Source organism: Microcebus murinus, chromosome 7, assembly GCF_040939455.1.
Source record: "Microcebus murinus isolate Inina chromosome 7, M.murinus_Inina_mat1.0, whole genome shotgun sequence".
Lineage (NCBI taxonomy): Eukaryota > Metazoa > Chordata > Mammalia > Primates > Cheirogaleidae > Microcebus > Microcebus murinus.
The window spans coordinates 65,489,049-65,506,674 of record NC_134110.1 but is presented as its reverse complement, the minus strand read 5'-3'; the positions used below and the strand labels follow the sequence as shown (position 1 = coordinate 65,506,674).

The 17,626-nt window shown below is 39.2% G+C and overlaps 1 protein-coding gene across 1 annotated transcript; it reads right to left on the bottom strand.

Annotated features, from left to right (window-relative positions):
- Positions 1–12,062: 12,062 nt before the first annotated feature.
- UQCRB (ubiquinol-cytochrome c reductase binding protein) lies at positions 12,063–16,671 on the bottom strand. The gene is made up of 4 exons (XM_020288926.2): positions 16,563–16,671; positions 14,124–14,195; positions 12,883–13,049; positions 12,063–12,273 (listed from the first exon to the last, which is right to left on the bottom strand). The coding sequence occupies exons 1-4, from the start codon at positions 16,579–16,581 to the stop codon at positions 12,196–12,198; spliced, it is 336 nt and encodes a 111-aa protein (XP_020144515.1). The 5' UTR covers positions 16,582–16,671; the 3' UTR covers positions 12,063–12,195.
- Positions 16,672–17,626: the final 955 nt, after the last annotated feature.

The following is a 17,626-nucleotide window of genomic DNA, read 5'->3' as shown; positions in this document are numbered from 1 at the left end:
CTTAAGTACCCTTTGAGAATATCACTTTTTTAGGGTGAATAATATTCTATCAGCTATTTCCCTCACTGTTGGACAATAATGTTATTTACATTTACTACTATAAATATTGCTGTAATAAACATCCTTGTACATACATCTCTGCATTTTTATATACACCTTTCCCCCTACATTCTAAGATGTGGAATCACTCATTGGATTCAATGGTGTATGTCTTTTTAAAGACTCTTTGCCTCTATTGCCAAATTGCTTTTGAGTTAGTTCTTCTCAATCTGCACACCAACCAGGAGTATATTAAAGTCAAATGAGTCTAGGTTTTCGTTTGTATGCTTTTAAAATATATTGTGATTTGCTTTCTTTTGTATTTGATTTCTTTTTAGATCCCTTGTATTTAGTAAAGCTTTCTTGGAAAGTGACAACTTGATAAAGGACCCAGGTGTTCTTAAAAGAGGTACCTAAAGAAGGACAAAAAACTCGCCTGAGTTACTTTAATATCCTTCACCCTCGGCTCAGGTATCTCCTCCTCCAGGAGGGCTTCCCTGCTGATCAGCTCCTTCCCGCAGTATATACGTGTTAAATGCACCCACTTCATAGCCCCAGCATCTGAATATGCCCCTGGTGGGCCGGTGGCGGGAAGGAATCCTCCATAGCCTGAGTCCAGGTGAAAGGCAAACACTTGCCTCCTGCTAACAGAGCCTCAGGAGTCTGTGCCTTCTCTTGGCAGCTAGCACAGGACGCCCGAGCCAGGCCTCACCAACTGGGTGTTCAGCTCGAGACTTCTGTCTTGCAGGAATCACACAGGCACAACGCCAGCTGCGAAGTGAGCCAGGGCAGCTGCTGTGGCCAGTGCAGAGCTTCAGGTCCTGGGCTGGAGCTCAGCTGTGTGTGCTCGAGGCCATACATCCCTCTCTGGGATTTTTCTCTCTTGCCTTCTGGCTGAATAACAGCCTCCCCAAAGATGTTTCCATCCTCCTCCCCGGAACCTGTGCATATGTTACCTTACATGCCAAAAGGGACTTTGCAGATGTGATTCAGTTAAGGACCTTGAGCTGGGGACATTATCCCAAATTACCCAGGTGGGCCCAATGTAATCCCAAGAGCTTTTGTAAGAGGGAGGCAGGAAGGAGAAGGCCATGGACCAATGGAAATAGAGATCGGAGCGAGGTGGCCCCGTACCAGGGAATGCTGAAGGCCTCTAAAAGCTGGAAGAGGCAAAAAGATTCTCCCACAGCCCTGATGACACATTGATTTTTAGCTCCCTAAGACTTATTTTGGATTTCTGACATCCAGAGCTGTAAGATAATAAATTCATGTTGTTTTAAGCTATTAAGTCTGTGTTAATTTGTTACAACAATAGGAAATGAATATACCCTCCCATTGATTCGATGATATTCTCCCAGTACAGATTTCCACTTAATTCAGCCACGGTCTATTTCAGTTGCTTATTACTCACTGATCGTCACCCACCTCTAGCCTCTACCTCAGTGTTTGTCGGGCGCCCATCCTCTGAGCTCCCGCATCAATTCCCTGCTTCCCAAGAAGTCTTTCTCACTCCCAGTCGTGATTCTCTGCTTACTGAGCTATCTTCCCCTCCAGACTACACACAGTAAGGACAAGGACGGAATGTGGTCCGTCTTTGGACCCCAGCACTTAACACAAGGTATGAATAAAAGTGAGTTGGATGAACAAATTAAAAACTTATCTGTATACACACATGTGCAAAAAAAGAAGAAAATGACTTAAGGAAAAAACTTTTGAGTAGATAAACATTCACACTAGGCTTCTTTTCTTTAGACAATGGAAATGATAAATCATATATTTATCTAAAAGGAAAATTCTGTTCTGATTTATGATAGAATTTTTTAGAAAGCTGACTAAATATACAATATGTTAGCTAAATAACTTGGCTAGAACTGAAAGCAGAGTAAATGTAATCAATTTATGATATTATTAAAATCTAAGGGGAAATGAAATGTCTGTTTCAGTAACACTGGGTGTGCCTGTGTTTCTCACACTTCAGTGTTATTGTAGGACACTCGGGTGGCTGGTTTCAAAATCTTGATGGTCTGCTAAACCTGGCTTTATCCAGGCTGATGTGGAACACGCATTTGAGACACTTGAGCCTAAGAGATCTCTCTCCCTTGCATGACAGGGAGTCTTAAATGATTTTCTCCCCTCCCTACCAACCATGTTCCCTGTCTAAATTTTTTAAGCTTTTGGACTCTACCCTACAAAAATTCAAAAGCACAAGTGCACAAGGATATTCACTGCAGCTCTATTTGTAATAGCATTCAATTGGAAGCAACCCAAATGTCAATCAACTGGAAAGTGGTTGAATAAATTATGGCATATCCATAATCCAGAGGGTTATGCATTTCTTAAAAAGAATGAAGTAGTTTATACATACTACTTGCTTCATGATCATATTTCACTGCTCAGAACCCTCCAGGGCTTGCAGTTGCATTTAAGTAAAATTTAAGCTCTTTCTCCTGGTCTAAAATGCCCTTCAAGGGGTGGTTGTGCCTACCTTTCTGACCCCAGGGTTTGCTCCCCCTCCATTTAGAGTCAGAACCGTGGCCTTCTCTGTCAGTGCCTCCTTGGTTATCAGCCTTAATTACATATTATAACCATCTGCATCCCAGGCTGCTTCCCAAACCAATTAATTTAGACACTCTGGGGTTGTGCCCAGGCATCAGGTTATTTTGGGTTTTGGTTGTTTGGTTGTTTTTAAGCTTCCCAGGTGATTCAAGAACCATGGTGTCTTCACATGGAGGCACCTGTCAACATCCAGATGTTCAAATATCATCTCCGTAGGGAAAGTATGATTACACTACTTTTATTTTTTTACGTTTGCCTTTTGATTACACTACTTTTGAAACTAAAGATTTCATTTAATGGATAGAGTTGAAAAAGAAAAGTATAAGCAAAAGATGTGTACAAAATGAAACTGAATTTGTAAATGTAAAGATAAGTGTGAAAACAATCCCACTACTGGGTATCTATCCAAAGTAGAATAAATCATTATATCAAAAAGATACCTGCATTTGTGTGTTTATCACAGCACAATTCACAATCACAAAGATATGGAATCAACCTAAGTGCCCATTAACTGATGAGTGAATAAAGAAAATGTGGTATATATATACATATACCATGGAGTACTACTCAGTGATAAGAAAGAATGAAATAATGGCTTTTGCAGCAACTTGGATGGAACTGGAGACCATGATCCTAAGTGAAATAATTCAGGAACAGAAAACAAAGGCCACGTGTTCTCGCTTTTAAGTGAGAGCTAAAGTATGGCTACACAAGGGCACACAGAGTGGTATAAAGCACACTGAAGACTCAAAAGAGGGGAGAGTAGGGAGGGAAGAATGAAAAATCACCTATGGGATACAAGGTACACTTCTCAGGTGATGGGTACATCAGAAGCCCAGACCTCACCACTATGTAATATATGCAGGTAATGAGATTCAACTTGTGCTCCTTAAATCTATGAAAATAATTAAAAAAAAGAGAAATAATGCTACAAAAAATATAATAAAGATAAGTGTGAGACCGCATACATTGAAAAGACAACATAAAAATAAAATAATCTATTAATAATTTAAAACAGGCAAAGGACTTGAATAGACATTTTTCCACAAAAGAAAGAAAAACGGCCAACAGGTATGTGAAAAGGGCTCAATATCACTAACCATCAGGGAAATGCAAATCAAAACCACAGTGAGATATCACCTCTCACCTGTTAGGATGACTTTTATGAAAAAGACAGGAGATAACAAGTGTTGGGCAGGGTGTAGAGAGAAGGGAATCCCTACACACTATTTGTGGGAACAGAGAATGGTGCGGCCATTGTGGAAAATAGTATGGAGTTTTCTCAAACAAATTAAAAGTAGACCTCCTATATAATCCAGTAATCCCACTTTTGGGTTTTGAGAGGACTGATAGTTTGTGCTACATAAAAGTTGGAAATTTCCATTTGACAAAAACCACCATGAACAAAGTTGAAAAGGCATCAAAAAATAACCCAAAGGAAATGAAATCACTGCCCTGTGAAGATATCTGTCCCCTGTATTCAGTGCAACATATTCACAGTGGCCAAGATATGGAAACAACCAAAGGATCTGTCAACAGATGGATGGATAAAGAAATTTCCATGTGTGTGTATGTGTATACACACACACATATATATAAACAGAATATTATTCAGCCTTAAAAAAAATGAGATACTGTCATTTGCCACAACATAGATGATGAGCCTGGAAAACACTATGCTAAGTAAAATAAGCCAGATGCACAAAGAAACATACTGGATGATTTCCCTTATATATAGAATCTTAAAAAAGTCAAATGCATAGAAGCAGACTAGAACTGTGGTTACCAGGGGTGAGAAGGGACAGGAAATGGGGAGATGTAGGTCAAAGGGCATAAACTTGCAGTTACATAGGATGAATAATTCTAGAGATCTAATGTAGAGCATGATAGCTAGAGTTAATTACAACACATTGTACTGTATACTGAAAATTTGCTGAAAGACATTGTAGTTGCTCTTACTACACACACACACCAAGGAACTATATGTGGTGATGGATATTTTAATTTGCTTGACTGTAGTAATCGTTTCACTATGTATATCAAAACATCATGTTATACACCTTTAAATAAAAAAAGACAGCGTAGCAATTTCAAAGCAGACAGAGTGTGAATTTCAGTTTGCTGACTTGCTGCAATCTTGCACCAGTTACCATCACTGAGCCTCGATGGAAAGAGGATAATCATACTCACCTTAGAGAATTTTTCTATAGAATAAATGAGATCACAAACAGCACACAGTGAGCACTAAAGGAAATGTCAAGTGTGTGGGGATCAGAGAGAGCTTCTCCAAGTAGGAAGAATTTAATTTTTGTCTTAAAGTTAAGCTAGAATTTAGACAAGCAAAGAATAGTGAGGGTTGGGAGCAGCATTCCAGGGCATCTAGGGAAAGGCGAGAAGAGTGTAGAGGCAGAATTTTGCAGAGTGCATTCAGGGAAGAGGGAGTTAAACAGGAGGGAAGAGATTGTCCAGAAAGACAATGCAATGACGTGTCGGGATGGATGAACCTTCTGTTTTCTATCATATGGCATCTTTTTAGCACTGGCATTTACCTACATTAAATTGTGTGGAAGAGTCAGTCTCTGATTGGAAGCAGATCTATCATGGGTAGAGGCAGTGAGGTGGGGGTGGTGGCAGCCAGGTTTTGGAAGGCCATTGCCTTCAACAGGAACTTGTGTGGTCTCTTGGAGTCTGACTCTGGGGTCTGAGTTGGCCAACCTCAAAGAAACAAGCTTAGAAGGTTTTCCAGGGACAGACCACAAACCAGTTCCAAGTGGCGGCACTTAGTGTTCCCATGGGACAACCCAACTACCCTTGGGGGAGCCCAGCTCTGTCTGTGTGAGTCGGGGTCCTCAGGGTAGGTCGGCATACGCAATCGGGCCACTAAGAAAAGTCCAATGAAGGGACTATTACCAAAGTGCAGGCAAGGCAAGGAGGACCAACTTTGATAGGGATAGCAAGAGGGGAGGATGGGGAAGGAGAGACATTGTCGGAGCTGCCTGCCAGGAGCTGTAGCTTTCTGCAGAGGAATGTGGGCTGGGGAATAAGTACCCCAGGCTCTCTTGCAGGTGAACCTGCTACCTATACTGGCCAGACCTAAGCCAGAAGCCAGAGTGCAAGTGTGTCTACCAGTGCAGTCTATATAGGCCAGCCTCCCCCAGGTGTGGAGCCGGATGGAGAAGGATGGAGAGTGGATCTGCAATATCTAACATGTCAAAACAATCTTACAGAATGACAAGCCCACAAAAAGGGCTAATTACCAGCCTGCATCTCCCTTAACAGCTTCCTCTTGGTGGAGCCCCTCCACATCTCTCTCTCTACCCACCCACTCCCACCCCCTGCACATCTAATTGATCATCCAACCTTGCCAATTGGACCTCCTAGTATCTCTCAAAAATATACTCTGCTCACACCATATACCTCAATTCCAGAGGGCTTAAGGATTTATAGTTTTATTTCTTATAACTAAAAGTACTGGATGAAAACCTCACTGGATATTTATATAAACTTGGAGTAAAGGGAGGCCTTCTCAAAGAATGACCTTAAATGCAAAACCACAGAGGAGAGGACTGATAGTTTGTACTACATAAAAATTGGAAATTTCCATTTGACAAAAACCACCATGAACAAAGTTGAAAAGGCATCAAAAATAACCCAAATAAAAGTCAAACAACGAAATAAGAAAATATCATTTCAGCAAATTTAAGTAAAAGGAGTACTGTCTAAATATATAAAGGTCTCATACAAATAGATAAGAACTGACCCAAATTCAGTTTTGAGGGGAGGAGCTAAGAGGAAAACTAAACAAATAAGGGAAAATGCTTTGAAAATAAAAATAGACCCATAGGCAAAGGATATGAGTAAGATTGATGAAAGAAGAAAAACAACTTGATAACAGCATATGGAAAAAGGTTTTACTACTCAATCCAAGAAATGCAAACTTAAACAAGAAACTCTTTCTCCAACCCAATTCACAAAGATTGTTTTTAATGAGAGAACTCTGTGCAGACGGGAATGCAATGAAAAGAACCCCCATGAAGTGCTTAGAGGAGTATAAATTAGTATAAACTTTTGAAAAACAAATTAATTGGCAGTTCAAAACTGAAAAACTTTATTCGTCCCCATTGACCCAAACTTTTCACTTCCCAGAATCTATCCAGACACTTTGCTGCTCACAGGATGAAGTCCAGGCATCTATCTCAGTATGGAATATGCCTTTCAAGTCTCACCTCCCAAACCTCTCCAACTGACACTTGCCACTCCATCAATGCAATATTGTTCCACCTTAGACATATGCCCTGCACTTCCGTGCCTCTGAGCATTTCCTGCTCAGTTTTCTCTGCTTGGGAACCCCTTCACCACCTTCTTGGTTTGGCTAACTTTGCTCACTCTTCTGGAATCAGCCACATTATCAGTCTTCCCTAATGCCCATCCGGGTTGAGTTAGTTTACATTCTCATGTTTCCATAGATGCAGTACAGATTTATTACAGATTATTTACGTACATGTTTACATATTTATGTATCTAATGACGTATTTGTCTCTACTATCTCGGTTTCTCTCTGTGTACTCCCTACACTGGTGGTTTTTAACTGGGAGCAACTCTGCTCCCCCAGGGGACATTTGGAAATGTCTGGAAACATCTTTGGTTGTTATAAACAGAGGGAGAGAGTGCTTACGTTATCTAGTGTGTAGAAGCCAGGGATGCTGCTAAATATCTTACAACATAAAGGAGAGGTTCCCACAATAAAGAATCATCCAGCCCAAAATGTCAACAGTGATGAGGCTGAGAAACACTGTCCAACACCTAGCTTCTGCCTAGCTGGGGCCATAAAAACATACACCCCCAAAACACCCCACTATATATAAAACTATATAATGAACAACAGTAAAGTGAACTTTTAAAGCCCAATTTCTTCCTCTATACAATGACATAATAATATCTATGCCCGAAGGTTGCAGGGAGGATTTAAAGAGACAACATATGAACAGTGCCTGGTACAAAGCTGGTACTCCATTAATATCAGTTCAGCCTAACAATAAAGTGTGCAAATTAAATCACAGACCCAGAAAGTTTTCATGCTGAAATAAGTCTTAAAGTCTTTAGTCAAACCTCTTCATTTGATAGCTGAGGAATGTCAATCTTTAAGGGCTAATGACTTGCTTAAGTTGTTGGCCTCAGAGCTGAGTTTCTAGTTTAGTGGCAAACCACATTTGAAATGCATGCACAAGAAAAATTGTAAGCTGACTCTTTCGTAAAACAAATAATTATCTTTTTTGGTTTGGCTTATAAATACAATTTTCATAGGTATGTATAAAATTTTCTTAGAAATAGTTAGAATACTAATAGAACAATGATCCAATTGAATAATGTTACCAAAAGTTTCACAGGGGTTTATTTTAAAATTACATTTTTGCATTTATGCAAAAATAGGTAAATGTATTAAAATACAAAGCTAAACAAATAATACATTCTTTTGACTGTAGGAGATCTAGTCAGAATCCAGAAGGACAATTTAAATAGTTTATCATAAATCTCTCAAATATGAGCATACTTTCTGACATCTATGCTAAAAATTAACTGCCTTGTAATGCTTCAGTTCTTCCCTGCTCAATTGCTAACACATACAATAGAATTTCTTAGCAAAATGTAACTTAGAGGCAAAATCCGATCTGAGATCTTGGATTCTAACATGTTATGGCTTTTAATATGAACACCAGTATAACTAAAATTTAAACAAATTTTGGCAAATAAATTAAAACATTTATATTTTAACATCTATAGACTTTATTAGGTGTTCCTTGTACAGTCATCTGGTATGTTTAAAGAGTGAGCAATCATATAAAAGGAAATATGGTCATAACTGATTGAAGTAATAAAATCCTGAAACTAAATAACATCTCATAATTCATTGCACAGCATATATTAGATTTCATTACATCAGTATATAGCTTAGTAGTAAATTCTCCTGATGGCCATAAACCTCTAAGGTGTTGTCATCCTGAAAAATGAAGGGGAAGGAGTTGGTGGGGTACAGAATGAAGAAATCTTCAGTAGTGCTGGTATTAGGGTACCTTTAAATTATAAAGTTACAGTGCATCGCCACCTAGTGGCAGAATTTCTTGTCTTGATCCAATAAAGGGACTGGGGCTCATCCAGGTTCTAATTGTATTCTTCCCGGACACTGTGGATTCTAAAATCCATGCTTGCCCATACGGAATAAAACCATCTGCTCTTCATCCACCAGGCTGTCAAGGATTTGGTTATGACAGTTTTTATGTTCACCTAACTGTTTAATTCCAAGTACTTTGGTTATTTTCAAAGCCACACACAGGATGCCCATATTTTAAAAAATACCATCCTGTTTGTGAATTTGGAAGGATTACTACAGTTATAGGAACTTTGGACTTTGGCCTAGTTTTGATTTTTATTACTGAATCTTTTAGGAAGTAATAATCAATGCAGAGTTAATGCTTTAAAAGGGAGTCCTTAAAGTAAACAGCTACATGATATCATTGCCGAAATCTACACTTTGGATTTTATTAAGATTCTAGAATTTAAAAACAGGAAAAGGCACTGTAACATTTTGGTACCATTTATAGAGCATCACATAAATATTTAGGCCACAAGAACTCAGTTCAGGAATGTTATCAAATATTTGTGTGCATTATGGAATTAGGACCAGAGTCAGTATTTGGGGGTCTGAGGCCCCAGCAGCCCTTACTCTGTCTGCTTCCTACACCTTGACATGAAGATTGAGTGATACTAGGTAGTGCACTGCAACAGTGAACATAAGCCAGCTGTCTGTTTTTCTTGGATGAAATTGCAACGTATAGTAAAATAGAAAAACAGTACATAGACCACTTCAGAGTAAACAAATCTTTCCTCAAGGTCTAGGAAAACCATATATTTAAAACCAATCTCAAACTTCAAGCAATAAAAGATATCAAACATTTTAAACTGTACAAATCAGCAGGATTTGAAATGTTGGAAATTTAAAAATACCACCAATCCAAAAGGCAAAAGAAGGAGATAGCTAAGTCTTAGCCAAGCTCCATCCTAATCAGAGTTGTCATGCAGATCCAATTCACTTCTCATCCCAGGTGATGGACACTGCATTGAAGGAGGTCAAACATCCAAGGGGAGTAGATGGACCAGAATGAGAGTGCCACAGGAGATAGGAGGGAGGACCTTGGACCTCAGCTACTGGCCAACTATTAGACTTGAGGGTACTCAGTATTTTCCCAATTTATTTATTCTCCCTTCTAGTAACATAACTTATATCATGCTAACTGTGTGGCAGAAACTGTTCTAAGTGCTTCACATATAATGTAGTCAATTTTTACAACCTTGGAAAATAGATTCTATCATTAGCCCCGTTTTAGAGCTGAGGAAATGGAGGCAGAGGGGTTGAATTGTATTCAAAAGTTATACAGTGAGCAGTTGTAAAGTTATACAGTTGTAAAGTTATACAGTGAGCAGATAGATTCAGACCTGTGCAGTCTAATCCAGAATTAGCTCTGAATTACTCTATTGTTTACAGGTTGGCAAGCCTGTGTTTCAGACATTCCATGGCGGTATTTTCAAACTGGACCGCTTTTGATGACACAAAGGCCCTTTACAATGAAAGGATTTCACTGATGATTTAACCAACTCTTACCTACTCACCTAGTCTCTGAATGAGCCAAGTACAAGCTTTTTGTGTTATTCTTTGTGACAAGAATAATCATTTATAATTAACAAAAACATTGATACAGTGTTCTATGGCTTTCAAATAATTTTTGCGTACTTGTTCTCAAGTAAGGTAATCAAGCAACATAGAATAGGCCTGCACTTTGGCTTTGGGAGGAACTCACAAAATCAGAGGTTGCCTCATTGTCCTGCCACTTTCTACCTTGAACAGGTAGACAGCCCAGAATTCCTCTTCCTGTGATACCTCAGCCTTGGTCAGTTTTTTATCCCCATCTTTCAGCGATGCTCTTATGCTTGGTTTAAATGTCAACAGCACTTACAAGCATGGTTTCTAGGGTCATTGCACAGCCTCCCTCTACCCACACACATCTTCGCAGTGCTCTGGCTTGAGACTCTCCAGGTCAGTCTCCTTGTAACTGTGTACACCAGATGTCTGAATGTATAGACCAGACTCCTGCAGAGGTAATAATGAGTTACAATCAAAGAGCTTTTGGAGAGTCCTACCCAAATAAAATTTCCGGGCATGCCAATGCTCTTAAAAATTAGGGGGTCCAGAGCACCCATCTTCTTAGCCTCCTACTGCCAAATGGGACTGAAACCTTGTCATGTGACCCAAGCAAAACCATTATCAGGATCTAGATATCTTGGACTTGAAAATCAACATGATTTCATCAGCAAGTTCTCCGTAAACAAAAAAGAAAAAAAAAAAATAAGAAAATCAACATGATTTCAGAATGAGTTTAAAAAATAAATCTGAATACCAAAGACAGACTCTTAAGGGATTTAATGAGGCTAATATTTTAGCAAAAATTTTAAAAGCTGCTCTTTATGTTACAAGTCTTCTGACTAGTGAAAAAAATGCAATATACATACACTTTTGATTGGTTTATGAATTTTAAATGTGACACAAAACTTGTTTTTCAGTTGTTATTTGAGGTAAGGCTATCCCACAACACACAGCAGTGGCTTGTTGTAGAACACTAGTAGACTGCAGGTTCTAGAGTTCCTTCCCTGCTAGTTGTGGTTCTACGCTCTCACCTCCACCAAAGCATTTCAGAATTTAGGGGTGAGAATGATACTGCTGAATGATTCCAACTTGTATTTTAAAAAATTATAATCTTAAAACTTTTAACTGGTGAGTATCTAACCCTAATACTTTTTAACAACCATTTCTAAAGTAAATAAGTCACCAGGATATGAAAAAGTATAGTCTTTGTAATATTTTTATAATGTCTTTTGTTTTCTAATCTACGTATTAGCACAGGAGTACATAGGTAACAAATGTACCTAAACTGTTTTTCTTACTGGTTATATAACCTCTTAATTTACTGTGCATACATAATTTCTTTTTAAATGGTAGAATGCAAAATCAAATCTACTTGGAGAGTAGTTGTTGAAGAGGCTGTTTCCCAATCCTAGCAAATTAGGGGTGAATCTTCTTCTGAAGCATGAGAGCCAGTCTGCTCAAGTGCTGTTTGCTTCAAAAAAGTAAAGTCATTGGCGCTTGTTTTTGCTCCATTCCATAGCTGCAAGCTAGGCCAAGATGTGGCTTCTAAGCATCGTGCTAGCCTACAAAAGCAATCCAAAGGTGACTATTCTACTTGGCATAATGTTAAATTCCTCAGTAAATTGACAGATTATATAACCAGTGAGAAAAACAGATAAAAGTGGCCTCTGAGCTCCAGGAAGCAGTTAAAAACAAGTTTGGAAAAAATGACAACAGTAACTAAGTCCAATAGTTATGCAGTTTAAGGTTTAAAATTCAAAAACTCCAACAATGCTTACAATAGACATTTATTTAAAGTAATACATCTGCAGATGAAATAATTATTAAATTTTATGTTTAAGGTCTAACCATCTTCATAAAAATACTTTTGAGGACAGCTGCATCCAGAGATTTTATCTATACCATTACTTCTTTGCCCACTCTTCTCTCTCTTTTCTTTCACGAATAACCTCTTTCAGATATGGTTCAAGGTAGAATTTATCCTAAAAATTAAATAAAATAATATTATATGCTACCATTACATACTAATATATCCTACTTAATAGGTCTTAAACAATAAAAAACCAAATCCATTACTTTTTATTTTCAATTTAAGAAAATATATTCTAACCAGACTAAGTCCTATCTGCTTTTTAAAATGTAAAAACCCACAAAAATATTGTAATAAGTTGCTCTGTTAGGTTATAAGACAGAATTCTGTTGGGGAAGAAAAAGAAATGAGTGTCTACAGGCTTCTGCCCAGTTTCAACACAGTTCAAGGGGTGAGTGCTTCATCAAAGTCCTTCCTGGGATCTAGAGGGCCACTCAATAGGCTGATCTTTTCTCTGAACAGAATGCAGAGTGCAGAAAGAGGCAGAAGACCTGGATTTCTAGTCCTGGGTCTCTATATTAGAGACTTGCTTAGCGATTTTCAAAGAGTCATTTTACCTCTAAGTCTTAACATGTTTTTCTTTAAAATGGAGACACTTGCTCTTGAAAGGATACTTAACACAACTTTGAGAACTCTAAAACACTACACAAAAGAATGTGTTTGTCTTGTTTCTAATAATCTCTAATGACCAACACTGTCAGATACACAAAAGCTGTTCTACCTCTTCATATTTTGTCCACTGGTCTTTGGGCAGGATCTGCTGCCTCATGGACAGGTCCAATGCTCTCTTAATGCGAAACATCCTGTCATTATAAAGGTTCTCAGGAAGCCTTCTTATGGCTTCTTTTACGTCTTCATCCTCATGTATTGTATCATCTCGCATTAACCCTATGATAGAAAACAAAAGAATAAGATTGAACATGCAGCTGAATATGCATCTCAAAAACCAATTTTCTTTTTTAAATGAGTAAATATCTTTATGACTTATAACTTAAGACTTGGGTGAAGTACCAAGAGTTCAAATCACTAGATGTGATAGAAACTCAATGCACTTCATACATATAATGGGTTATTTCTTGAACTGTACTATGGAAACAACATATGGGCCTCTTAAAATCCACTGCCACAAAATTCACATTTTATCTTAGTCAATTTTAAAAATATAAAATGTTTGCTTTGTTTTTAAATACACATCAATAAAAAGCATTTCTACTTTCTCATACTTTAAATCTGAGATCAAGGTATTATGAAATCTTAAAATGATAGTGTACTAGGGCCACGAGTGGTAGCTCTTGCCTACAATCTCAGCACTGTGTGAGGCCGAGGCAGGAGGATCACTTGAAGCCAGGAGTTCAAGACCAGCCTGAGCAACATAGCAAGACACTGTCTCTACAAAAAATTAAAAAATCAGCTGGGTGTGGCGGTGCTTGCCTGCAGGTCTAGCTACTCAGGAGGCTGAGGTGGGAAGACTGCTTGGACACAGGAGTTTGAGGTTGCAGTGAACTATGATCAGGCCACTGCTCTCCAGCCTGGGTGACAGAGCGAGACCCTGTCTGGTGGGGGGGTGGGGGAGGGAGGATAAAAACAGTTCAGGAATTACATCATTGCAAATATGAGACAATTTTAATATTTAAAAAATATTAAAAATTTTAAGTGGAGAAATGAGTATATAAGGAAAATGTCTGTTACCATAAATTATTTCTACTTCAAACATTTTAAATAATTTCATTCCTTTCCTAATTTAAAAAAGGAATTTTTAAAATTCCTTTTAAAAAAGAATTTAAAAAAAAAAAAAGAAATGGATTTGATTTAACCCAACAATAAAATGTGATCTAATTTTAAAATCTTCTGATGTACAAAGGGAAAAAATAATGTATTTTTGGAACCATAAAGCTTGCAAAAGAACACTATTCTCAGAAAAAGTAAAAGAAAAAAAAACAAGACGAAAACATAGACACTCACCCAGTTTATTGAATCCTGCCGCATTGTAATACCATTTTCGAATACCATCCAGCCACTTGCCTGATGCTGAAACTGATAATCGGCACAGTGTTAGTTGCTACAATTCACTTATACGGTATGAATACACTGATAGGCAAGCATCCAGCACTCTTACAGTTAGCCTCTTGATGAATGCAAACATAGGAAGAAATTTCCCTTTAAAAGTTTATATTCTATATACTATAGATAAAAAATTGCTTATTTTATCTAAAAGTGACTGCATCTACACTTGTGTTTATATATGTAAAAAAAAAAATAAAATAAAATAAAAATAAAAGTGACTGCATGTAACCATTAGGTGGTAAGTCATCAGAGATGTACAAAAAACCCACAGGTAGTTACTGCTAGTCCAGCTTCTCAACATACTGTGCCTTTATGCCCTCTTATTATGATCAGGAGGGAGGGGATGGCAGAGAGACTTAAAACATCTCTATCATTTGTAGTTTCAGAAATAGAGTCTAGGGAAATAACTATAAACTTTTCCAAGGATTTGGCGTTGTATGAAAAGAGGTGAACTTTCAGGATAGGCTGGCAGGTCTAAATGACCCTCCACCTCTAAAATTTTTATTCTACGGTACACTTATTTCACTTGGCCACCCTCTTTAAAAATATATGTATTTCTGGGAGGATTCTGAAACCATTAGTCATTTAAACATTAATATGGATTAGTAAAATAAGCCTATTTCCCTCCTCCCAAGCAGCTAACTTTCCACCACAGGAATGCCCATTTGAAAATGGATGAGGAGAAATAGGTACTGTTAAAATTCTTTGGGGAACAGAGCTGAGCCAGATGAGGTAACCCAGCAGGGGCTAAGGACAACATGATAGTGCCTGACATTTATAAGAGAGATCTGGTACAGAGGGGAGGCAGAACAAGTTTAAATTTTCTTTTAAAATTTTGTCTATGTCTAGTCCCTTAGTGAGGAAGGAAAGTAAAGCCTCTTTTCCCTCCAACACCTCCTGCCTGACCTACTACCTAGAACATCACAAATTGCATGGCTTTGGTAAATGTTGAAAATTAAGAGTCACATATATAATTGCTTCTAGAAAAACAAGAATCAAAAAGTCAGAAATATATAAACATACTTGTGGAAAACAAAGTATTTGTAAACGTATTTACCTGTGATTATGACCATAATTAAAAGTCACCGAACACTTTTTGTGTGCCGGCACTATCCCATTTGCTTTACCATTAGCTGGGTTTATTTACAACACACCCATTATTGCAGAAAGGGAAGCAAGCTTACATTACACAGTGATACCACCCAACGTCAGAGCTAGTTAATGAGCTGAGTTCCGGTCTGTGTGGGTTCTCAAATACGCAGAGAGCCTTTAATTTGGCAAGGCTCCTTCAATATCTGCCACACGAATGAAATAATTCTTAAACGTCTCCCTCACCTCCAAAACCTCAATGTCATTTAGGTTAACGGATTTTTCTGGAAACCTGATGTATCCTAACAGCTTCACAATTGCTGGGGTGGGGAGAAGGGGACCAAGTTTTCTTCCCTCGCTGTGTTGCCCAGGCTGGAGTGCAGTGACTATTCTAGAGCACTACAGCCTGGAATTCCTAGTCAAGCGATCTTCCCGCCTCAGCCTACCGCGCAGCTGGGACAGCAGGAGCTCGCCACAGCGCCAGGTTGGACCAGTATTTCTTAAAGGCTACTTCAATTTATACCGCCAGAGGGCAGAGATTAGCAAAAAAGAAAAAAAGAAAAGGGCGAACAAACCCGACCTGATGTTCACGTTGTTTTAATATTCCAGTAACTTCTGCTTTCTATTCCATAATAAATGCATTCGTTCTAGTGTCCACACTAATAGAAATTTGTCCAAGCCCACAGATCAAACTGACGTTCCAGATAAGGCAGGATTAACCTGAAGCTTCGCTCTAACCCTCAATTCCCAGTGTGAAAAGCAGGAAGGGTGGAATGACAATTCCAATTCTATTTCCTCAGGTCACTTTGCCTCAGTTATCGGCGTAAAAGGGAAATTATTACCTCCCTCTTTGCACTGGTAGAATTTATCAAGCCAATGCACAAGACAGCGCATGAGTCATAGCAAGTACTGAGCTCATTTTGGTTGTAAGTCATCCACTATTTATCTCCTTGTGCCCTTGAACTTTTCTAAGGCAGAGGTGAAGGACTGCAAAGCAGTAACAGCGGAACGCTAGGGCTGTCAGAGCCGCCGCGGGCACCTTCACAGACAGCTTCCCAACCCTCTTGGCAAGCCGGGCCCGGCAAAGGGGCGGGGGAAACACGTCCTTTTGGCTGGACTGGAGCCGCAACCTTCCCTTACGCGGCAAACCTGGCCACTTAGAGAAAAGACAGAAAAAGGAGCAAGTTGCTGTGAGAATAAAACGTTGGGCGCTGCGATTCCCGCCAGGTAGGTCCCCCAATCACTTACCAGCCTGCCTGCCAGCCATTTTGACCCGAGAGTGAAGCGTTGCTTTCTGGGTAAGTCCTAGAGGACGCGCTACGACCAGTACGCAGGCGCCTTACGCCGCATCGCGAGGCGACGGGGGACGCCCGCGCAGGCGCAGCTCTGGCGGCTGGCGTTGGGCTCGGGCGCGCGCCTGTGGGTCAGGAGAGGCGTAGGTGAAGCGTTTTGTGCGCCCTGTTCTGAGACACAACGCTTGGAACACGATGGGACGAACACTAGGCACGGAATAAGGAGACGGAGGCTTGAAGGCGGGTTCTAACTAGCTATGAGAGCGTGGGCGGCATTAGTGGAGCTCTTTGTGCCAGGCAGTAAGCTACACGTTTTATGACAATGTTAACTTTCTACTGAAGGACGTGCCAACCGAAAATATGTTCAATTGGTGTATTGATTATTTCGAGTTGAAAACATCGGAGAAATTGTTTCTTCATGTATGCAGCAGGCCATTAAAAGTTCCTCTGGGAAGGGTACTCCTCCCTAAGTAGGGCGAGAAAATAGCCCTTATCACCGGAGATGGAAATTGGGGGTTGCATTGGACGTGAATAAATACGCTTGGCACATTGTCCTGCAAAGGGTAGCTACTCAATAAACTCTTCTTTCCTCCTTACCCTTCAAGTTTCAGCTTGCTGGTTACAAGGTGAAGAAGGTGGCAAGAAAAGGAAAACCTTATGCCAAGGAACCAGAAACCCAGGATTTTCACGAAATCTAGCTCATACAGGAATTAAGCTCAAGAGCTTGGATGTTTGCTGGTAGTCACTAGTGTTTATTCAAAAATTGTTGGTTTTCTTCCCTTCTAGCACAGGGTTAGGGATTGCCCTTCTCTGTTCCCTTAAAGTTTGGCATGACCATGTGATATTTTTGGCCAAGAAAAATGTGAGAACTTTTAAGAGCAATTCTCCATATTTTCTTTCCCTTCCACAGACTGGCAACAATTCAGAAATGGTGGAGATAGCATACATCAATCTGTGTTGGCAAAGATGATGTGAAGCAGAGCCTTTGTGGTCCTAACATGTTTGAGATAAAAACTTTTT